The sequence below is a fragment of the Dromiciops gliroides genome, chromosome 2, assembly GCF_019393635.1.
Source record: "Dromiciops gliroides isolate mDroGli1 chromosome 2, mDroGli1.pri, whole genome shotgun sequence".
NCBI lineage: Eukaryota > Metazoa > Chordata > Mammalia > Microbiotheria > Microbiotheriidae > Dromiciops > Dromiciops gliroides.
In genome coordinates, this window is record NC_057862.1 from 503,676,131 (window position 1) to 503,701,003 (window position 24,873).

At 36.7% G+C, this 24,873-nt stretch overlaps 1 protein-coding gene across 1 annotated transcript in view; it reads right to left on the bottom strand.

Moving 5' to 3' along the window:
* The window catches only part of TPO (thyroid peroxidase), a 229,672-nt gene that overhangs the window by 53,145 nt on the left and 151,654 nt on the right, over nt 1–24,873 (bottom strand). The window contains exon 14 of the mRNA XM_043988365.1: nt 4,018–4,117. Within this exon, the coding sequence (XP_043844300.1) occupies nt 4,018–4,117 (100 nt within the window). The remainder of the gene's footprint in view (nt 1–4,017; nt 4,118–24,873) is intronic.

Sequence of the window (24,873 nt, forward strand, 5' to 3'; positions counted from 1 at the left end):
GGATATTCACTTTAGAACTTGATGCTGATGTAAAATTTTTGTTTACTTAGGATCTATTTAATAATATATGTCCATATGTATATATGTATATATATATACATATGTATACACACGCACACACACATATATATACATACATACACACACACACACACACACACACACACACACATATATATATATATATATGTATTTTATGGCTGGTTAGAGATAATTCAATCACTCTATCAAAAAGGGAATTACTATGTGCCAAATGGAGCTACAAAGATAATAGTAAAACAGTCTCTATTCTCAAGGTACTTAAATTTGATTAGATTCTTCTGACTCTTTGCAGTTGGTAAATTTTGGATATTAAACACATCTTCAATTAATAAAAAAGGTCTTCCTAAATATTTAATGCTACAGATACTTAATTTTGGGAAACCTAGACTTAATCCAGTATTAGTAGATTCAAAGCAGTGATAGGATCTCTATCCAGCTCTACTTAATCACAAGGACTCTCTGAAGCTCATGTTTGAAGCTTATCTCTCACTGAATTTCTTATCATTTTCAGTTGAGTTATACCAAATATTTTCTGTGCCCTGAAGAATATTCACATTCATTGGCCATTGTTAGTGCTGACCATATATGATGTTCTGAAAGGATTAAGCCAGGACCAAAATGGAAACCAGATAATAGACAAGAAGACTCCATTGCAAATGAAAAATAGTCCTCACTCTTCTCTGGCTAATGATGCTTAGTACATTCCCAAAGATACACCTGACCATGAGCAGGACTAAGGAGAATCTGGCAATCTACTGTAGAAGAAAGAAGTCTTGGTTTGTAATGATTAGGATCTGCATTTTAATTTTATTATTATTATACTTTGGGAAAGTCATTTTCTATCTCTGGACTTTTTCTAATTTGTAAAATTAGAAGGTTGAACTATGATCTCTAAGGTTCTTTATACCTCTTTACTGTATGATCTTCTTACATACTTGTCAATTCTTTTTTATACGGTTTAGAACAATGCCAATGTTCTTAACTTTGGTGCAGTGGAATGAATATGGGTTCTGGTGTCAAATGACCTGAGTTCAAATCCTAGCTTTGCCACTTATTACCTCTGTGATCTATACAACTAATTTTGACTCTGGATCTCAGTTTCCTCATTGGTAAAAATGAGGGCATTGGATTTAATGAAATATAAGTCCTTTGCAACTCTACATTATCCTTGTATTTACAAATACATTTCCCTCCTTTTTCTATATTTTGGATTTTTATGTCATCAAAAATTAAGCACCCATAGATTGTCTAAAAATATTTTAAAAAAGTTATGAGCTTTAAAAATCCTCAGATATTTTTCTTTAAAACATACAATTATCCAAGGGACCATAACTTGCACTTTTCAGGTCACATGAAAAATATCTATTAAACATCACTATGTGACCAGTTCCTTGAAAACATAAAGAAGTAGAGGTGAGAATAGTAAGGGCAAAGGAGTTCCTCCTTCTTACGTAAAGTCATATATCACTTTTTTCAATCTCACCTTTTCACACTTGCCATATTTCACTTTGTATCCTACTTTACCTGTATACACATATATCTGAATACCCCTGTTACATGATCAATTCCTTGATGGCAGAGATTATGTTGTTTTTCATCTTTGGATCCCAATAACCCAATACAATTCCTTGTACATAATAAGTTCTTAATAAAAGTTTAATAAATATCACTCAATAGTGCCTAATGCATACTGAAATGGTCTTTGCTCTTGCTCTTGTGAATTGAATTGGGGAGGTGAAACATGCATGCCAAACACAATAAAAACAATTTCAATACAGTATATGATCAAGTATTATGGACTATATATAAACAATATGTAGTATAGGAATTAAATAAAGGGAAAGATATTTGTGGCTAGAGTAGTCATGAAAGACTTCATAGAAGAGATAGATCTTGAATAAAGTATAGGAGGGGAGTGAGACAATAGGCATTTTTTTCAGGTGCAGGAAACAGCATGATAATAAGAGTCTACCTTTATGTAATATTTATAATTATAGAATACGAAAAAGTTAAATGGGGGAAAGGACCTTAGATTCTTCAGTTTAACCACCTCATGTTGCAGGTGAGGAAATTGAGGCCTAGAGGTGTGATTTCACATGGTCCTATGGATTTGATGATCATCTCTATGAAAATGACTCCATGGGGCAGCTAGGTGGTGCAGTGGATAGAGCACCGGCCCTGGATTAAGGAGGACCTGAGTTCAAATCTGGCCTCAGACACTTGACACTTACTAGCTGTGTGACCCTGGGCAAGTCACTTAACCCCAATTGCCTCACCAAAAAAAAAAAAGAAAGAAAAAAAAAGGAAATGACTCCTATATATACATGTGTATACACACAATTATGTATAGATATAGGTATACATAAACACACACTAAATATATCTATGACTATCAAATATATATATATATATATATATAATTTACATCATTCTTATGAAATATAGTCCTTAATCTGTAACAGTCTGCTGTATTGCTCTATCTGGATATCTCATTGGTATTTCAAACTCAACATGTCCAAAACAGAACATGCTATTTTCTCTACTGCTCCTGCCCTTTTTCTGAACCTCTCTAATTGCATTGAAGACATTACCATGTACCCAGGTACTTAGTTTTAATAATCTTGAGTTTATCCTTGATTTAATATTCTTCCTCATGCTGCCCCCCCCTCCTTGTTTTTTTCCATCTTCTAATCAGGTTCAAAGTCCTGTAAAATCCAATCAATCCATTGCCAAAAAATGCCATTTCTTTTTCTGTATGTCCTCTCCTCTCTACTTACATAGCCACCACCATAGATCAGATCTTCATCAATTCTTACCTGAACTAATGACTGCTCTTTTCTAGTTCTCCTCCTACTTATATCTGACCTCTCCTCTGTCTCCTGTGAAGGATCTTCATCCACATGACAGTTGATAATTGTAGGGATCTCATAGGATTCTCTCCTGGGCCCTCTTTTTCATACCATTTATCTCGATGATCTCATAAGGTCCCATGGATCATCTCTATGAAGACTTTCAAATATACTTGTCCAGCCCTCACCTCTCTCCTGACCTCCAATTTTGTATCTCCAACTGTCTATTAGAAGTCTTGAACTAGATGTTCCATAAAATTTAAACTCAACATGTCCAAAACAGAACTCATTATCTTTCCTCACCAAACCCTCCCCACTTCCTAACTTCTGTATGACTTTCAAAGGTTTTTCCCTGACTACCCTCCATCCCTCACTGCCTGTCATTCAGACTTGGAACCTATGTGTCATCTTCAACTCTTCACTCTTCCTCACTTCCTTCATATCTATCCAGTTGTTGATTCCTGATGTTTCTACTTTCATAACATCTCGTGTATATGTCTCCTTCCCTTCTCTGATATTGTAACCAACTGGTGCCGACCTTCATTACCTCACACTTGGACTACTGCAATAGCCTCCTGGCTTGTCTCTCCCCACTCCAATATATCTTTCATTCAGAAGTCAAAAGGAACTTCTTAAAGAACAAATCTGATTATATCACACACTTATTTAACAAACTTCATTGGTTTCCTGTTACCCCTAGGATCGAATATAAAATCTTCCGTTTGGCTTTGAAGGCCCTTTATAACCTGGCTCCTTCCTACCTTTCCAGTCTTCTTAAATCTTTCTTCATGTCCCCACATACTTGACCTTCTTTAACTTTTAATTTGCTAATACCCTTCTTTTCTGGGGACCTTTGCTCAACATTTTTATTTCAACAAGAGAACATTTCAATAATCTAGTTCTCTGAATCCACTGAAGATATGCTAATGACCATTCACGCTTCCATTTTCAACATAATGAAGGGAATGAATGTCTAATAGGTTGTACAAAATAGCTTGGCATGGAACTGACTGTGGTCCCTGTAATCTATGGGCTGCAAAGAAACAAAGAGACTTAATGGCATATTCCAGAGGAGAGAGAAATTGCCTCCTGTTCAGACTAACAATGGAAGAAAGAGGATACTTACCACCTGCAAATCACCATCCAGGTGAGTACCATCAAGCCGATGATCATAATGGCACCCAAAATGATGGATACTAATGATCCTCTGGGGAGTTTTCCAGAATCTAAAATGTGAGAACAAAGCAGAGGGCTTTGGAGAATGACAGAGTTTATTAACACTTGTGTGTCAGAGCTTCAACAGCAACCATCACAAAAATATATTTACTTATTTAACTTATCCTTATTGGATATTTATTTTGTTCAGGAATTGGGGAGAGGGGAGCAAAAGAAAAGGGCAACTTTGCTACACTTATGGGACTTACAGATTAGTAATAGTTGATATTTATATGGCACTATAAAGTTTGTAAAATATTTTATAAATAGATCATTTCATTTGAACCTCAAAATAGCCCCAGAAGGCAAATAGTACACATGTTATAATACTTATTTAAAAATGAGTTATGGAGGCTCAGAGAGGTTATATGACTTAGCTGTAGTTATAAAAGTAACAAGCCGTAAATGTAGAGTTTGAACTCAGGTCTTCCTTATTCCAAGTTTAGCCTGCTAGTCATTTTACCACCTTGCCTTTATTTTCACTAAGGGAGGCATTCAAGTACACTTTTAAAATACATATTTAAATATGAAAGTAAAATCATGAATTTAAACCTGAAAGGGACCTAGAAATAAAGAATACGTAATTGGGATTTGGGAAGGAAAGATTATTCCTGATTGGGAAAATCATAGACAATTTCCTGAGAGATATAGCCTTTGAATTTAGTTTTGAAGGAGGGGTAAAAATTGGACAAGTGGGTTTGGGAGGGTTAAGGGTAGAGTAGGGAGGACACTCTACATAGAAAAATATGTCAGCAAGGGTAAGGAATCACAGCTCAGGACAAGTTCTAGGTATAGCAGGTAGTCTTGTTTGACAGGAGTGGGCTTCTCCAGTTCAGCATTTTCTTCTGTAACATGTACCTTCAAGCCTTAATTTCTGGCCTGGGGCTTTGTGCTTTGGGTCAGACTCTGCTTCCTCTAATGCACTTGGATGGTGTGGGCAGGCATTTCTTGGCTAAGATTAAATTCTGTAGGAATTCTCCAGGAATTCCTGGCTTTCAACTCAATGTGGTAACTTAAATTGAGTTTTGGCTTTGACCCCTTCCCTGTCTCCTTCTTGCCCTGTCCTGATTCTAGAGTTGGCTCCATTCCTTCTTCTGAGCCTGATAAGCCCCAACCAGATGTTGTTTGTGCTGGCCTTTTCTTCTACTATGGCTCCTGCTGCCGGTTCCCTGGCTGCTGAGTGGTGGGCCAGGAGCTTTTCTGCCTTCTCTCCTGCCCTGTATCAGGTGGGATTGCCTGAGCATGGCACTTCCTAGGTGCACTTTCTGTTGTGTCTTATATGGGATGCCTGGGTCCTGTGATGAACACTGGTCTCATCCTGTCTCCAGCACTGGGGCCATGCTACTATATACTTTACCATGCACTTTCCTTGTCTCTTCTCCCTTCAGAACTTCCATAAGATTCTGATGAACTTTCTTTTCTAGTCCTGTATTGGAAGGGGGAGCTTGTCACTGTTTTAATTTGGTTTTCCTTCTGGCACATTTTTAAAAAGTTTACTGGGATATTTATGGGGAAATCTGGACTCCTTGAAATCATGACATGCCACCAATTTCCCACAATTCCACTTTTTTGGTACATTGAAAAACAGTTTTAACTTTCTTATCCTTTACAATGAAGTCAGGAGATGCTTGTCTCTTATCTATACCTGGGATCAGTTCTGTTTATAAAGTTTGGGGACCTCTGGGTATTACTGCTGCCTGTGTCCTTCCTTATAATAAAGTTACAGTGTAGACTAGATGGGTATTATTTTGTCAGTGTTTGTTCTATGCCCACACTACAGTGCTTTGGCAGCCTTGTAAACAATTCGATGACATGTTTTGGAGCAAGGTCAATTTCCTTCTATCTAAAGCAGGTGGAAACCTTATCACATCACTGGAAGCTGTGCTGAGTGTGCTTGATACAGAGTATTGAGTCTGGTGAACAGAATTATGTAGGGAGAAGAAAAATAAATTAAAAGCAAGCCTTAAATACAAGTCAAGAGGATTATATAAGTGAAATTGCATTGGAATATCAATATAATTGGATTTTCTTTTCCACAGAAGCAACCTGAAAAATTAAATATTTGCAAAGAATATTTACAAATTTGCTAAGAATCTTTGCAATAATAAAAGAGCCCCAGAGTAGAAGCAATTAAGATAAGGTTGAAGCAGTTCTTCGAACTATAGACTAGATGATTATGACTTTATTACAGAAAAGAATTGAGTGACACAACAGCACAATTTAATTCAGCATAGCCTGTCAGTGTGGTCAGTAGAATGTAAGCTTCTTGAGGAGAGGTACTATTTTATTTTTGTCATTGTTTAAAGCCCCAGTGTCTTAAAGCCCTTATATATCATAAGCACTTAATAAATGCTTAATAAATTTAACTGACTAGTTGATGCTTTGAAACTACTGTGGCTTTGAATTCAGATCTTAGTTCTGCTTCCAACTTTATATATAACTTTAAACTTAAGCACTGAGCTATTTTGCAAAACCATATAGTTCCCCCACCCCCACCCCACTAAAGTCCTCTAATTGCTCATTGAATAATAAAGGTGATGCCAGGTTTTGAATAATGTTTTTTTTTTAATCTGAGGGCTAGGCTAGCTAAGTTTTAATAAGAGCTCCTGGGAGTGGGGTGGGGTGGGGTGGGGTGAATGTTTACAGTTGGGCAATTCATGAAGACCACGTCTGTGGTGTTATGATCATGGAGAGATTACACTCACTGGTGAAATCACAGGTCCTTGAAGTATCTAAGCAGAAGCTAAGATAAATGACCTGAGCACACAGGAACAACACAGTCTTAGTCACCTAGGAGGTATTCAATAATTCATGAAACTTACATTTTTTTATCAAAAAATGACAGGGAGCAATGAAAAGGAAAAGGATGAAGTAGAGCTAAAGTCTGAAATGCCAACACAATGGATGGTCAGTTAGCCTTATGCAACAGACTTTGTAAGACTCAATTTTTTCCCATGAAAAAAAAGTCAATTAAATAAAAAGGCTTCCACTGTATTTTCCCCAGGTGCATCCCAAACAATTCTTTCCCAAATGTTCTACACCATATTTACACTTTGTATTCCTGAATTTTTATAGAAGTATATTTTCTAAATATATGCTGTTATTTTGCCAGTCTTTTATCTATTATGTTACATAGCTAAATAGTTCTGGGTGCTATGCTCACCAGGTCTCATCAGTAGACATGTAGACCTCTTATTAAGGTTTCTAGCTTACTCTGTTATACTTAATATGCTAATTCTCCATTGAAGTTATGATCTCATTAAAGTGGGCATTCCTTCTATAGTATACATCAAAATCCATCCCTGTCTCCTCTTGTGCAATTCTTGGACGTCTTCTCCCAGAGATCTTCTGTATAGGAGCCACCCAACCTGTAGGAGGCTTTCCTCTAGGGCTTTTTATATTTGGGGGCTACAAATGCAGCACATGAGCTACCTATCTGTGATTTGCAGTTATGTGAGTCTCCTTAGGGCTTAAAGATCTAGAGTTGGAAGGAACCTCAGAGGTCAAACTCCTTATTTTATAGATGAGAAAAGTAAGGCCCAGAGATCAAGTAATTTGCTTAAGGTCACACAGGTAGTAAATAATGGAAGCAGGTTTTGAATATGGATCACTAAGACAGTGCAGTATGACAGAAACCACAGTGGATAAGGAGTCGGATATCCTGAGTTCAGATCCCAGGTCTGCCACTTACTATCTGTGTGATTTTGGGTAAAATGTCTCTGCACCTCAGCTTCTTCATCTGTAAATGAGAGGATTGGACTAGTTGTCCTCTGAGGTCTTTCCCACCTTTACATTTAATCTCATGACTATAAATGCAAATCTGTTTCAACAGCATCATGTTGCCTCTATTTTCTAGTTCTTTTCTTTGATGATGTCTAGTTCCCTACTTTTTGTGTATAGGTCATTAATGGCAAAAGGCTAGAATCAACCGGTATCCAATATGCATCTCTCCTCTGTCTGAGGAGTCAACCATAATGTTGATTCTTTGTTGATGTGGTGACCAAATATTTTCAATAAGAAAATTTCTAGGAGAGCTTTTACATTAAAAAGTGGAATTTTTTCACTATGGAGCATCTTGAGGTCATCACCCCCCCTCCCCCCCAAAAAAGCTGTTCAGTTACTCAAGGGCAAGTCAGCCCACTTCTTCCTCTTATTTTAATCTAGCTTCAACTAATGATCTATTTCAGTGCCTATTTCAAATAAATATACTGATGAACTCATCCAATAGACTGTGTCAAAGTCTGAAAAACAGACATTTATTCTTATCCATTTAGTTTTTCCTATATGGACTATTAGGCTGTTTTCTTTTGAGTAATTAATGGCTGTCCTTGAGAAAGCTCTGGAATGTTCTGGGGGCATCAAGCAAGTACAATATCATTCCAAATAGGAATGACTGGATTACTTAACATAGGTAATCCTTCTGCTATTTGGATCTTGCACAAGACATCCTTCATGACAATGCCAAACTCCTTTGGAGAGTACATATTTAACTCTTTTCTGATTCAAATGATGCTAATGATGACAAGGTAGGTGTATAGAATTATTTCTGTTTTTTTATTATCCAGGAATGTTGTATTATCTTAAATCCATAAGAGACTTTGTGTGGAGGAGGGCCTTTAAAGTTTCATTTCCCCCTACTAGTCAATTAGTCAAAAGTCTTTCATTAAGTATTTATTGTGATCCAAGCACTGAGTTAAGCACTGGGAACCCAAAGAAAGGCAAAAAGTACTCCCTTCTCCCAAGGAACTCAGATTCCAAAGGGAAAGACAATAAGTCTATCAAGAGGTACATAAAAGATACATACAAAGTAGATGGAAAATAATCTTAGAGAAGAAAGCTCTGTAATTGAGAGAGGTGGCTAAGATTGCCTGTAGAAGGTAGCATGGAGATATGCCTTGAAGGAAGCCAACTGTTCCAAGAGTTTGAGATGAATAAGGAGTGTATTTCAGACCTAGATTGAGTTTAAATTCATCTTCAGACATACAGTAGCTGTTTGACTGTGGAGAAGTTGCTTAACCTCTGTCTAGATTTAGAGTCAAAGTAGCTAGGTTCAAATCATGACTCTTCTAACTACTACCTGTGTAACCTTCAGGAAGTTACTTAACTTCTTCAGGACTCATTTTCTTCACCTGTAAAATGAAGGCCTTGGACTAGATTTTTTTTTTGAGGCAATGGGGTTAAGTGACTTGCCTAGGATCATATAGGTAGTAAGTGTCTGAGGCTAGATTTGAACTCAGGTCCTTCTGATTCCAGGGCCAATGCTCTATCTATTGCACCATCTAGATGCCTCAACTAGATGGTTTTTAAGGCCCATCTCACTTCTAAATCTTTAGGATTCACAATCTTGTGATCTTTTGAACATGAAATAGAGGAGTAGTTATAAAGAACTGGAAATCTTCAAATTTTTAAGAGCACTTAAGCTGGAAGATTGAAATCCCTGCAAGGTTGCAAAATACTCTAATAATTTAAAAATCACTGTGAACAGCATGTATCCAAAAACTCAATCATTTTAAAGTTCCAGCTGTTCATTTTTTAAAAAAGGATAAACATACATGTTTAGGAAGAAGTCAAGCTGTATTCCCACTGTGGCTCACAGACTCATTAGCAAACTTACCATGAGTTCCCATGGTGTTTAATAAAAAGTAACAACAACACTGCTTACTACTACTAAAGCTCCCTGAGTACAGTAACCCTAGGACAGGAATGTTAAGTAGCAACTCATCCAGGGCATAAATTAGAGAAGTTATTTATTCAAATGGTGGAAAAGATACTTCTGGATAAGAGTCAGTGAACCCAATTCTTTCCCAGCATTCTCTAGTTTCCAAGGCCTTGAACACATATATTCTTCCCCCAATTTGGCTTTAGCTACCTACAAATGGGTAGGATGGTGTTATGGGGCAATCTCTACCTACAAGGCTATTGCTGTTTCTTTGTCACTATGAACTCTTATTTTTGGTCTCTTGTCACATATTTGAAAAAGTGTTGTTTTTTTCAGGCATGGAAATGGTCATCAGTCTTTCATTTTATTTTATTCTTTTAAAAAAGTAAAGTTTTATTCATGTCTTTTGCTTTAAGATAAATCAATCAGTAAACATTTATATTAGGTACCTACTATGTGCCAGGCACTGTGATAAGTGCTGGGAATATAAAAAGGCAAAAGACTGCCTCTACCAAAGAAGCTTACAATCATGATCCTTTCTGGCTATACCCCTATTTCTTCCCAATCACGCAGTGAGACTTCCCTTATAACAATAAGAAAAATGAGCAAAATTAACTGGTGCCATAATGAAGATGCATTTAAAAAAAACCCAAAAAACTAATAGTCTATTCCTTCCCTCCCTCCATGGAAAACTGAGGGTTGCATTTTCTCATATCCTTTCTAGGGCTAATATTGGTCATTATAATTATGCAACATTAACTTCTGTTTTGATGTTTTTAACTTTAATGTAATCATTGGATACATTAGTTTCCTGGTTCTACTAACATCATTTTGTATCAGTTCATAAAAGCCTCTCTGTGTTTCTCTGAATTCTTCTTATTTGTTCTTTCTTAGCATAGAATAACATTCTATGACATTAATATATCCCTATTTGTCCAGCTATTCCTGAAACAACGGACTCCTAATATTTTTCTAGGTCTTCTGAAAACACAAAAACTACCATTATCAATGTTTTGTTATATACAGGACTTCTATCTTTCACATCTTTGCAGTATATTTGTAGCATTGGGATCTGTCACTCAAAGCTCATGGACAGTTTTTTTTTGCATGGCTCCAAATTGCTTTGCAAAATAATTAGACCAACATATCTTAGTAGAGTTGAGCAAGAGAAAGTCAAGTTAGATGAAGGGTTAGCGACTAAGACAGAGATCCTGTCCTTGATGGGAAGTTTTTTGTTTTTGTTTTGTTCATTTTTTTTCAGTTGTGTCTGATTCTTTAATCTCATTTGGGGCTTTCCTGGCAAAGATACTGGAGCGGTTTGCCATTTCCTTCTCCAGCTTGTTTCACAGATGAGGAAAACTAAGGCAAATAGGGTTAAGTTACTTTCCCAGAGTCACACAACTAGTAAGTATTTGAGGCCAGGTTTGAACTCAATTCTTCCTGACTCCAGGCCCCTATCCATTGAATCACCTAGCTGCCCCAATGGGGAAGTTAGAGGATGTCAAAGACAAACAGATAAATTCATCATGGGGCTGATTCTTTACCCTGTTTCAATTCACAATTTTCCTCTTGTCCTGCAAGATAAGGCAATGAATTATAAACATGACTTTAAAAATTCTCAGAATATCATAGTTTTTAATGATTAAGTTGGAATCTACCATGTTATAAAGAGAGAACAGGCACATCTCAGGGATGATCAATATGCATGTTGAGACGAGTTCTAAAGATCAATATGATTAATGCTTTTTTGAGTGACAAAACATGCCCTGAGCAGTACATCCCATTGGGGCAGACAAGAGGGCCTTTGGTCTGGACAGCTTGCTATCATAGAATTCTGGAATTTCCTGGCTGGAAGTGATATAAAAATGATTTAGTCCAGTAGTCTCTAATTTAAGTTGCCTATATAACTTTATAGCACTTACCTACTTGCACACATAGGATCACATAGTTTTTAGACCACCTGTAAACATTAACTTAATTCTTACCCTTCTAAATGTGAATTTCTTGTCTAGTGACAAACAAATGCATGTACTGTTAGAGGGACTGAATCACATCAACTTTTACATTCTAATTATCAATAAAACCAAAATATAAATGGAAGTTACAGTTACATGGAAGGATGCCTCATAGATTTTCCTTGGAGAAGGAAATAAATGAGTTGGTGGAATTGTTTTTTATCATGTGTCCAAAGGCAACAATAAATATCATTTCGTGGGACACAGCCCTCTCCTATTTCAGGGCTCATGAGAAGCATTTGTAAAAAGTCTGCCATAATGATAATGATAATTGAACTAACATCTGTTGCAGAAGATGAGGAAGTATAGTAACTCTGTGAAGAACTTGATAAACCCTCCAAATTAAATCCACATATACTTTAATATTCAGTTCCTTCAAGGAAAAGATTACAGGTGAAAAGAGAAAAAATAAATTGGAAAACATGGCTCAACAATAAGAAATAAATGAGCTAAGGTATGTAGGTTGCTCCTACAGTCATGAATATTTTCAAGTTGAGAATCAGAAAGAGTTAGATGTTAACAAATGAATAACATCACACAAAAAAGGAATTGATAACATTCTAGAAAATTACAAGTTAATTACATAGGTATAATTAAAATGGAATCATAGGTCTAGAACTAAAAGGGAATTTAGATACCATCTAGCGCAACAATTTTATTTTACAGTTGAAGAAAAACTGATGGCATGAAGATTAATTTATTCACTCATGGCCACACTGGTAGAAAGTGTCAGGTAAGAGTTGAATCTTTGACTTCAGAGCCAGTGTCCTTTTTTCTCTAATACACTGTCTACACTGTAATATTACAAGTAAAATAGAATCATAAATATTTTTACTAGTAAAAAAGATGAATAAGAAAATGTCATCAGCTACCAATGCATATGACTACTTTTTCCATCTCTACAAAATCTTTATTAGAATAACCTGTACAAATATCAAGGGTATTCTTGAAAACGGTATGGGAAGAAAAGAGGCAGACCTTTGCAAATGACATTCTACAGCAGCTCACATCTTTATGGTCACATAATTGTCTGAAAGGTATAAAGAATACATATTGGGCTTATTGTTTGTTGACTAAATGATGTAGTGAATTAGATGGATCAAAATACCACCACACTACTATAAGTAGTCCCCCATGGAAATGTCAAAATCACATAAAATTTCTTAAAAGATGGAGCAACAAAAATGGTTGTTTGGTGAACCCCTAATTATTAATGGTAAGCAAGGTATATAATTAGGAGATACAGGCTCACCAAAGATTCTTGCTCATGTCATGGAGAATATATAGCAATAAAAATTTCAAAAAGTATTTCCTACATGTGAGGATGCCCTCCAGATGTTCTTGTTTTTTGTTCTTATCGTTCTGGCTGTATCAAGCCCAGGATAATTGCAGGTCTCTTAAAACCAATCTCTCTCTCTCTCTCTCTCTCTCTCTCTCTCTCTCTCTCTCTCTCTCTCTCTCTCTCTCTCTCTCATTTTTCAAAAAAAATTGTCTTAACTATCCAAAACCTTATGGAGGATTTATAAATGTATATGAACAAAAGTAATACAACATGACAAATCAGGGAGACAATGCAATAAATATCATTAGAAGGGGAATAGTATGATGGATTTAGATCTAGAAAGGATTTTTGAGATCATCTAGCTCAATCATATCATTTTTCAAGTGATTTGACTAGAGTAAGGTCATAAATGATAAAGTAACAAATGACAGTGTCAGGATTTAAGCCCAGGTCCTATCTTTCCAAATTTAGTATTCTTTCCATTCTCCTATCCACATAGATTAGGTTTTAGGTATATCGAAATAGATGCTACAATTTACAGCTTTGTCTTTCTTCTCCAAAATCTGTTAATCCAATTACCTATTCCCCTGAACAAAAGAATTCTAGAATCATGGGATATAGAACTTGAAGGGTTCTCATTTGATCTAGTCCTACTTTCTTATTTAACAGTTCAAGGAACTAAGGTTTCTAAAAGATTAATCAATTTTTCCAGTCATACAAGTGGTATCAGAGCAGGGTTTTAATCTAGATCTTCTTCTTTTTTTTTTTTTTGGGTGAAGCAGTTGGGGTTAAGTGACTTAGCCAGGGTCACACAGCTAGTAAGTGTTAAGTGTCTGAGGCTGGATTTGAACTCAGCTCCTCCTGAATCCAGGACCAGTGATCTATCCACTGCACCACCTAGCTGCCCCTAATCTAGATCTTCTAATTAATTTTGAATCCAGTGCTATTTGCATCATACCATATTGTCGCATATACTTTGAGGTATATCAAGAGGAACTGCAATAGTCCTACTCTCACCTATAATCTGAGTTTTGAGTTGTTTAATTCAGTATAAAACCCTAATTTTACAGAAAAAGGCAACTGAAGCAAACAAATGAAAAGTGACTTGTCCAAAGTCACAGAAATGAAAAATAACCTGTCCAAGGTCACAGAAAAGGGAAATGACTTGTCCAGGGTCTTAGGTGAGCTGAATTAACCAAGCTGCAGAATGGATTTACAAGGAACAATGTGTTTAGTGGCCTCTGATCATGATACCTAGCAAGTCAGATCAAATGACCCAAAGACTTATTCACAGAGCTGTAAAGAGTTAGGAATTCCTTCTCAAATGGACAGGAAACAGAATGAGATTCATTGAGTTGATAAAGAGACCAGGGATATGGCTACAAATGGGTAGGACAAACAACATTGGATTAATGCTAATGATCACTAAGCATTTGGAGGTCAGTGTTTTTCAGATTAAGTGGTGGTATTCTGAACAATTCAATTCAATCTAATAAACTTCTAGTAAGCACCTACTATGTGTCAGGCACTGTGCTAAGTGCTGGGAATACAAAAAAAGGCTAAAGTCTGTCCCTGTCTTCAAGGAGGGCAACCTAATGGGAGAAGACATACAAACAAATATATACAAAGCAAGCTATATGCAGACAAATACGAAGTAATTAATTTGTTATTATTGTTGTTGAGTCCTTTCAATCATAGCCGATTCTTCAAGACTCCATTTGGATTTTTTTTTTTTTGGCAGAGATACTGGAGTGGTTTGCCATTTCCTTCTTCAGTCTATTTTACAGATGAGGAAACTGAGGAAAAACAGATTAAGTGACTTTCCAATGCTCACACAGTACTATGTCTGAGGCCAAATTCAAATTTAGGTTTTTATGACTCCAAGACTGGCTCTCTATAAAAATGCTCCTCTCTTTAGTTTGAATTTAGCTTATTAGCTTGATTTTATTCTAGGCCCTAGGGATGTAAAGACAAATATGAAAAATTCTCTCTTCTCTCAAGGAATTTACTTTTTATTGAAAGAGAAAACATGTATATAGATAAATAAAAAACAAGGTATAAACACCAAATTTATGGAAATATATGCAATAAATGCAAGGTAACTTTTTTTTAGGGAGAGGAATTAACAACTGGAGAGAGACAGTATTAATACAGAATAGCCAAACTCGCTTAATTATCCTCTCTATAAAATAAAGTATGGTTTAGGTGTTAGGTCCTATAGGAGGCCATCTGGCATATACCAAAGTATTTGCAATCTCTCTCTCCCTTATAAATATTCTGTATTCCTTTACTTGTCTACATGTTCTATCTTCCCCCCTCACACTACCTCTTTGACTCTAAGTTATTTGTGGGCAGAGACTGCTTTATATTATTGCCTTCTATCCACAGTGTCTAATACATTTCCTTGTGCATAGCATAAAAGAATTTAATAAATTTGTATTGTATTGATTTTGATACATTTAATTCCTTGTCCCCAGTATGTTAGAGTATCAGAGAAAAAGGATACAGTAGCAAAAAATAGTTAATCATTCTAAGCCCAAAGGCAGTTTAGGATATATATGATTTCCTCCCTCTAAATAGTCAGTGGTATTCCTCCCACTCAGGGTGGGGATGACTCAGTAAATCCTTGGGCCAGCTTAAAATAAACTGAAATATGAAGCACATTGGTAAAGATCAGGCTAGATTCAATGGAGAAGTAAGTCACTTCCTTCAACAGAGGGCTTCAGCAGCTCCCACCAAACTTGTCAGGAAAATATTTGTTGCGTGGGAGAAATGTGACATTTTCTTGGGCTGAAGCAATTATTCCATATTTGATTATGAAATATCCACAAGGGATCAGTATTAATTAAAGATAAAAAATAAAACATGAAGTAATGGAAATGTATATGGAGGTAGCAGTGGTTAAGTGAGGAAAGGACCTACTGGATGAGACTCAGTTGACCTGAGTTCAAATCATGGCTCTGATATATACTGTAAGAGAAACCAAGTGGGGAAGATCAGTTTGTAGCTAGGTGGCCCAGTGGATAGAACACCAGGCCTCAAGTCAGGAAGACTCTTCTTCCTAAGTTAAAATCTGATTTCAGAAACTTATTAGCTGTGTGATCCTGGGCAAGTCACTTAATCCTGTTTGCCTCAGTTTCCTCATCTGTAAAATGAGCTGGAAAAGTAAATAGCAAGCCACTCCAGCATCTTTGCCAAGAAAACCCTATACAGAGTCAAAAGAGTAGAATACAACTGAACAACAAAATCAATTTACAAAGGGATGCACTTGGAGTCAGAAAGACTCCAGTTTTCAAAGCCTGACTCTAACACAAATTAGTTATATAACCTTGGACAAATCATTTTCTTCATCTGTAAAAGGAGGATACTAATACCTGCAATATTTGTTTCATAGGATAGTTGTGAGGAAAACTGTTCAAACACTATGGTCTAATAAAAATGTGACATTGTTTTACTATGTGACCTTGGTCGCATCACTGAACCCTCTGATTCAGTTTTCACAAATGTACAATGGGTATGATGGTATCTGCAATATTGAATATCTAGAACAATCTTAAATGCAGCATGCCCCAAGCCGAATTCACTATTAGACCAAATCTTCCCCTCTTTTGAACATCTCTACCACTTTAGTATAATTTTGTTTGTTTGTTTGTTTTTGTGGGGCAATGAAGGTTAAGTGACTTGCCCAGAGTCACAGAGCTAGTAAGTGCCAAGTGTCTGAGGCCAGATTTGAACTGAGGTCCTCCTAAATCCAGGACTGGTATTTTATCCACTGCGCCACCTAGCTGCCCCCACCTCTACCACTTTTAAGGGTACTGCCATCCTCTCATTACCCAGGTCCATAACTTCTCTGTCATTCTTTGACTTCTCACACATATTCAACCCACACGGCATCTTGCCAAATCTTGTTTCTACCTTCACAGCAACTCTCTTCTAAATCCCTTTCTCTCTCCAGACACAGTAGTCAGGTCTTCATCACCTTTTGCCTGGATTATGTGATAATCTTTTCACTGGTCTCCCTATTTTGAGTCTCTCCCAGTTCCCATCTGCTTCCCCACTCAGTTGGCAAGGTGATTTTTCTAAAGTGTAGGTGGAACCACATTGCCTCCCCAATCAGTGAGCTCCAGTGGCTCTCTATTACAGTCAGGATGAAATAAAAAATCCTCTGATTGGTATTTAAAACTCTTCATAATGTGACCCTTTCCTACCTTTCCAGTGTTTCTACACTCTCCTTCCTTCTACATACTCTAAGATCTCCATCCACTTGCTAGGCATCACATACTATATTCCATCTTCTGTTTCTGTCCCTTTCCAGAGGTTCTCCTCCATTCCTGCAATCTTCTGACCCCTCACCTCCCTCTATTAACTTTCCTGGCTTCCTTCAAAGCAGTTCAAATAGCACCTTTTTTTTTTCAGGAGACCTTTCTCATTTCTCCAAATGCTAGTGCCTTCTCCTAAGATTACTGAATGCATACACTATGATTTACATGTACCTTGTTATTTACATATCATACACACCTTTAGAACATGAGCTCCTGAAGGGCAGAAACGGGTTTTGCCTTTCTTTCCCTCTCCAGGACTCTGCACAGACCCTTGGTCAAGTCATAGAATTCTGACTCAGTTTTCTCATCTCTACAATGGGTATGATAACTTTTGCAAATAGTAAGCAATGAATAAGTGCTTTTTTGGGGTCTGATTGATTGACCTGCAAAATGGGATTAATAATTCTTGCAATACTTCCTCCTCAGGATGGTTGTGAGGAGAAAAACAATACTTGGCAAATCTTATAACACTATTTAAGCATGAATTATTATTAATGTTTGACTTTGGGCAGGTAACTTAACCTCTCTATAACTCAGTCTCCTTATCTGTAAAAGAGGGAAGTTGAACTAATTTTTAAAATTCCTGGCAAATCTCAACCTATGAGCCTTTAATGTTGTTTGAAAAACCCAGTGGAATTTCATAGTTCACAGCTTCCTACAGTCAATTAATGAAGTGAAAAGCTATTGCTCAAAATAATCTGTTCAAAGCCTCCCTGGTCTACAGTGACAAAGGCATCAGAATGTTGACTAACACTTTTCTCAATTCGCTTTAGAAAGATTCTGATTTTATTAGGATTGAAGTAAGGAATTCAAAGAACAGGTCTATAGAATGTCGGTCTATAATAGTATATAGGAATGGTTCCAGATGCCCCTCTCATTTGCATCTGAATAGTTATTTTAGAAAACATGTAGGATTTTACCTGACCTCAAAAGCTGTACTTTTCTATAGATGTTTCCATGTGATGATTGATTGGAGTAGGGGAGGCAGGGAGGAGACACAGACATATTGTTGTCAATAGTGTAGATCGATAGTCTGATTTTGAGTGAAGAGAGTGAAAAAAAAATTCAAATGGAGCAAAAATATGAATAAAATCTGAGACTACGAAAACATAAAACTGGAAGGAAAGGGAAGAAAACTGAAAACTATTCAGGGGATAGCTGGAAAGTAAATAGTGTAGGAAAATGGTGAGTAAGCAGACCCAGACATAAAAGGAAGGGGGAAAAGAAACTGCTAAACATGAAGAGCAAGAAATCAAAGAAAAGAATTGGGTAGGAGAAAAATAAAGTGAGAAAGGAAAGATCAGCAGTAAAAGAAAGTAAGCAGAGGGAAGAGAGGTTCATCGTGGTTCAGATAGAATGGTTGATGGTTTAGCATTATAGCATTGAGAGGAAAAGGGACCTTGGAGGATACTAGTTCAATTCCCTCACCTTACAAATGAGGAAACTGAGGCCTAGAAAGGCACATGATACCCACAGCTACTACACTGCAAAGGATTTTTCTGTTTAGATTGTTACATTGATTATCCAAAGTCCATCTTTGTCACCTCACAGAGATATTGTGAAGAACAAAATGTGAAAGTGCTTTGAAAAAAAATCAGGAATATTAAAGTATGAATATTAAAGTGGTTGTATAATACTGGGCAGGCAACAACCTCTCAGAGTATTAATTTCCTCATTTGTAAAATGATGATAGAAGCTACCTCACAGGAATTTTTTGTATGTGATCGAATCCAGTAAAATACTCTTCTAGATAAATGTAGGTTATGATCTTTAAGTATTCATCACCAGTTCACTGGGCAGGTGTTCTAAAAGTCTTATGATCTGAAAAGAATCAGATAAAAATGAAGTTTCTTGTGGACAAATATAAATCTGGGAAATAAGGCTCTCATTTTGGCCTGTCTGTGCTTAAATTGAAGGCCTTATCTCTGAGTCTCATAGAGGTGCTCCCTTGGTGATTGGTGCTGTTAGGGCTCTTTGAATATTTACTGAAAGAATAAATGTTTGATACTGGAAGATTCTGGCTCTGCTATTTACTAATATGAGATTGGGCAAATGTCATCCTCTTTCTGGACCTCAGTTTTCTTATCTGTAAAATGAGGGGCTTGAAAGGGACTTTATATTTAATCCAATAAAATTTAAAAATCATTCTGGAACTTTTAATATACATTTAATAAGCTTTCTTATGATCTCTGGAGGAGTAGATAGAGGAGAAAATGCAACATGGTGGGGATTTTATGTTTGTTTATTTGTTTTTTGTTAACCATTGGATTTTGGATCTAAAGCTCAGCGTTATTTAATCCAACCTTTCATTTTACAGATGAGGAAATTGAGGCTCAGATATATTGTTACATCCCCAAGGTCATACAGGTAATTAAGTAGGGGAGCCAAATTTCAGTCAGATCCTATGATGTCAGGATTAATTTCCACTCCATCATAGTGCCTTCTCACATGATAGCTGTACTGGTTCTGGTCTTCAGGCATCTTAGGGAGAGGGAGAGTCATACTTAACCCTTAACTGAGAATATCTTTCTTTTATTAATGCTATAGTTAATGCAGAGGCAAACTTGACTACTCAAGCCACTCAGTTAAGAAGCATTCATTAAGCACTAACTTTGTGACAGGCACTGTGCTAAATACTAGGGATACAAAGAAAGGGGAAAAAAGTCTTCTCCCTTCAGGATCTCATATACTGATGGAAGAGACAACATGCAAATAACTAAGTGATACAAAATATATGCAGAATAGAAGGAAGGTTATGTCAAAGCAGATGGAGATTATCCAGGGGGTGGGGCTGGGAAAAACTTCCTATAGGATGTGGAATGTGGAATTTGAACTGTCTTTTATTATATGAAAGAAGAAAATCGCTTTATTTGAAATGACACAAATAAATTTAAAACTTCCTCAAAAGATTTCATCAGTCAATACTTCTTCATTGATGCAAATCCCAATTTCTCCATTCCTCAACTATCTGGTTTTGGAGTTACCGTTGAGAACAAAATATAATCATCTGTGGGCAAACCTATAAATTTTTAATAAATTTGTATAATTATTGTTTATTTTTGACTATATGCTTCTCTTCTTTCAAAGAGAATGTAAATGATAATAAAAACACCTGGGTTCTAGTCCGGGCTCTGACACATCTTAGCTGTATGATTTCATACAATTTGGGACCTCAGTTTCCTCATTTATAAAATGAAGAGATTGGATGAGATCACCTTCTCTCTTAGTTAGCTAAAATTCTATAGATCTCATTTTAGGAGGGCAGCCTATATTTGAGCCAATGCAATAACTAGGCCGTGTTGCTAACTTTACCAGCCTTTAACAAGGTCAATATTGCTGGATGATAGAAGATTAATTTCTGAAGCCTGACCACAAAGAGCTCATGCTGCTCACTTTTATCATCCATGGCTTCCTGAATGCTATCCTCATTCAGACTGTCCGTTGGCAGGCTGTGTTTGAACAAAGTGAAGCTTACTCCTAAACATGGGAAATGGTTGCCGAGAATGTTTCTAGTATTTATTTAATTTCCTTTTCTGTTACAATTAGATGCTTTTATTGAGTATTCTATGGTTTGCTTTGTTCTTAGTTTTGCAATAACCATGTATTTCAACACAAGTTGAAGTAAGTGATCCTTAATTTTCCATTTTTGTAGAGGCTCAAGTCATGATTGAGGTACACTTATTTTCCTGACAGGGCATCTCCTCCGAGAAGTTAGAGAACACATCCTGGTGACATCATCCTGCCAGAATAAAGGCTCATAGTACAGAAGCAAAGTCCTTCAGGGAAGTGGTGTCAAACTCAAATAGAAACTGATTTTTGAGGACCAAAGATTGACTTAGAAAACCACAAGTTAACATTATCTATGTTGCTTTGTATTTTTATTTATTTTGTCAAACATTTTCTAATTATATTTTAATCTGATCTGATCTGTGGCTTGAGCCTACTTCTAGAATTTGACACCTCTGCTTTATGGAGCTCAGTAGCCTCTATTCTACATAATCAGAGGGTATTTTCAGCTACAGAATCTTCCTTGAAGATTGGGAACAGAATCCTTCTTGACTTGTACCTTCACAGAGGAATAAAAGAAAAGGCTTTTCCCTATAACCCCCAAATCCAGGGACAATTTCCAGCTAACACCAGTCTGACAGAATTCCTTCCTCTCCCAGCTGGGCTGGAAACTACCACTCTGGGAACCAAGAAATAAGTCTGGGCCAGTGTGCACAAAGCTGTCCACCTTGCAAGCATTGGGAACACTGGGGGTTTTAGTAAGAATGCATGGGCCCGTGAGCAGCATCTGGGGGAGCTCCCAGTTTGTCTTTTTGAAGAAGTCAAAGATATTGTGGGAAAAGTGCTCCTGAGAGCCTCTTTGGAGCAGGGGGTGCTTAGATGTGGCCTTGCAGGCTTTTTCGATCATGCTCTTTCATGGGAAAGAAACAAGGAACTAAGAGTTCAAAGCTGTTGTGATCTTCCAGGCTTCCTTCCCATCCACTGTGGTATAGCAGTGGTTACTCTTGCATTTATAAGCTGTGGGCTGAATTCTTCCAAGATGAACTTCTCTTCAGAAAACAACTCTCTAATTTAGGTGTAGTCTCCATGATCTTGAGATAAAAGCTGTGGGTTTAGCTTAGTCTTGAAGGAATCCAGGGAAGCTAAGTGGCAGAGGTGAGGAGACCAGCTGTGGGGGATAGGTAATGTTAAGGTATGACTCTGGAGATGTAGTGTCATGTGCCAAGGACAAACGATCCCAATGTAAGTGGATCATAGAGAGCATGTAGGGAAACAAAGTATGGTAAGACTGAAAAGGATAGAAAGGTACAAGTAATGGAGAGTTTGAATGTGAAACAAAAAAAAAACACCCTTTGATTTCATCCTGGAAGCGATAGTTAGCCACCCTTATTTACTTCATCAATGAAGAACTGATGGAATGGATAATACAGGACATTCTCCAATACTTCAACAGGTGAATCTCCTTACTAGGGTCTTTGGAATAATGTCTTTAGTGTTGCAAACATCATCAACCCAAAGACTGTCTGCCTTTGATAGTTCCACTTCTACCCCTGTTATTTAGTCAAGGAACATTTGTTGACTGCCAGCTAAGTGCCTAAATCTGTGGAGTGAAGGAGGGTGGGGTGGGGGTGGGGATAGTAGAGAATATGAGGAGAGAAATAGGGAAATTTTGTTCTCAAGATGTTTCCAATACTCCAAGGAAGAAGCTTCAAGGAAATATTCAAACAACTGCTAATTCGTAAAGCTTAAGCTCATAGTAGGCACTTAATAAATGTTTATTGATTGTTTGATTGATTCAGGGTGGGTGAAGCTATGACTGTTTGTTGATATCCTGAACCTTACTAATACAGGGACATTTACACAAATATGTATTATTCTGGAATGAAATTGGATGCACAGAATTGTAAAGCTCATGTACCTATTATATTAAAATGTGGATAAATCAGGAAAATTTTTTTTAATTGAAATATTTTAAGTTCATTTTCAAGGGCTATTGGGTTGAGGAAACTTACACAAGAAACCAATGAATAGTGCTTGTCCAATTGTATGGCTTTATTACAGATGAGAAAATCCATAATTAATAGACAATGGACTTTACTACTGCTTGATTAAATCAGGAATGGTATTACTACATTCACATACTCAAGCCTTCTTTTTCTTTTTCAATTAATTTCTACTTGCATGACTAATGTCTAATTACAGCTGATTATGTTACATTACATTCTACATTTCACTCAGTATGTTTGTGCTCTCTCTGTCATTCCATTACTACTAGTAGTCAATCAAAAAGCATTTATTGGCCACCCATGGTGTTTAAAGAGTGCTTAGGTGCTTAGGGGGAGGATATTCAAAAGTTGAAAAGGTATATTCCTTGCTATCAAGACGTTTATAATTAAGTGGCTCATTAATACAAAAATTAATTGGGTCCATATTTTCATTGATGTAGGTACTTCCACCAACATTGTAGATTGCATACTGTTTATTCATAGGTTCCCGTCTTGTGCTATTTTCATCTGCATCTGCCCATGAATCTTCCCACAGAGGATAGATTCTACACTGTCTTTTGGTCTTTTACTATTCTATTAGTGTCTTTGAAGCAGTCAGTCTGTCCATGTTATCTCATTCTCAAAATGTGATTGTTCTTTCTCTTTTCCTGATCATTCATGTCTTGACTGTTATCTTTTATATAATTTCTTACATACCAGTTATATCATTTACCTGTAGTTTATATGACACAGATCAGAACCTGCTTGTAACTTTTGGTCATAGAGCATTGCCTCTCAGAGGGTTTAAGTGAAGGGCCACATAAACTGGTGGTTGCAGACGTGGGATTTTAATAAAGGTCTTCCTGGTTCCAAATCCAACACTCCATCCATTCTGCTACACTGCTGCTGCGAGCAATTATTGTAACCTACTTATGTGGATCTGTACACTGACTTTTGAGTCACCTTCACTTCTGATTTGATGGAGACAGAGGTGTTTCCTCATATGAAACTATGTCATCCCATGATTTACAGGGTACTCTTCAAACAACTTCAAATTCATATAGAAAAGCACAGCTCAGATTATAAAATGATGCCAAGTACAGAAAAGTGAAGATAAATTCAGAGACAGGTTTTGAAGGAGGCAATCAACAAAGATTGGTAGACAGAAGGGGAAATGTTATTTAGCACGAAGGCATAGTATTTACAAAAATAAGTTGACCTTATTTTGTGAACCTCAACTCAGAACATATGGCTTTCTCCCTTGATTTTTTTTCAATAATGATTTATGATTAAGTTTGAATACACTTCAAACAACTTTGAACTACAGGCAAAATTACTGCAGAAAGTGGAATCTGGAAATATTCCCCATCATTATCACCTCCTATTGTATCTTATCACCTTTGCTACATAACTCTGGGCTTTAAGAAACCAGCACAACCTTCTTGGTGTTTGAATGCTTCCTGACTAGAAACGTTAAAGACAGTCATTACTATCTATACACTGCTGCTACCACACTGTCCCCATCAAATACATACATATGATGTCCTTGGCTATAGATAGTATACAATACAGACCTGTCTGCACATATTCATGAATAATTACCATATTTCATCAGGCTGTAATTCTCCTTCAATTATGGCTCTCAATCTTTTGTGACATCTGTACTTTTAATGTACTCATTGACTTGATGCACTCTATTCCTGACACATTACTTTTTCTAGGACATGTTTTATGAGGATGAGGAGCTGCAATATTTTATATCAGAATTTTATTGGAAAATTTGAGACATGTATAATGTGATTGCCTATTGTCCTTTTCTTAGACTGCCATAAGTGATATAGCAACCAAAAATGTGGGACAGACATGCAGGTTTATTTCTCTGATGATGAGGAATTATGTAGAATTCTGTTAAGTCTGGGGCCATTGTCTTTCTCTACATGCTTACTTTTTGTGATTCCCATTACCTTTCAGTGTTAACTGGGTTCAACAATCGTCTA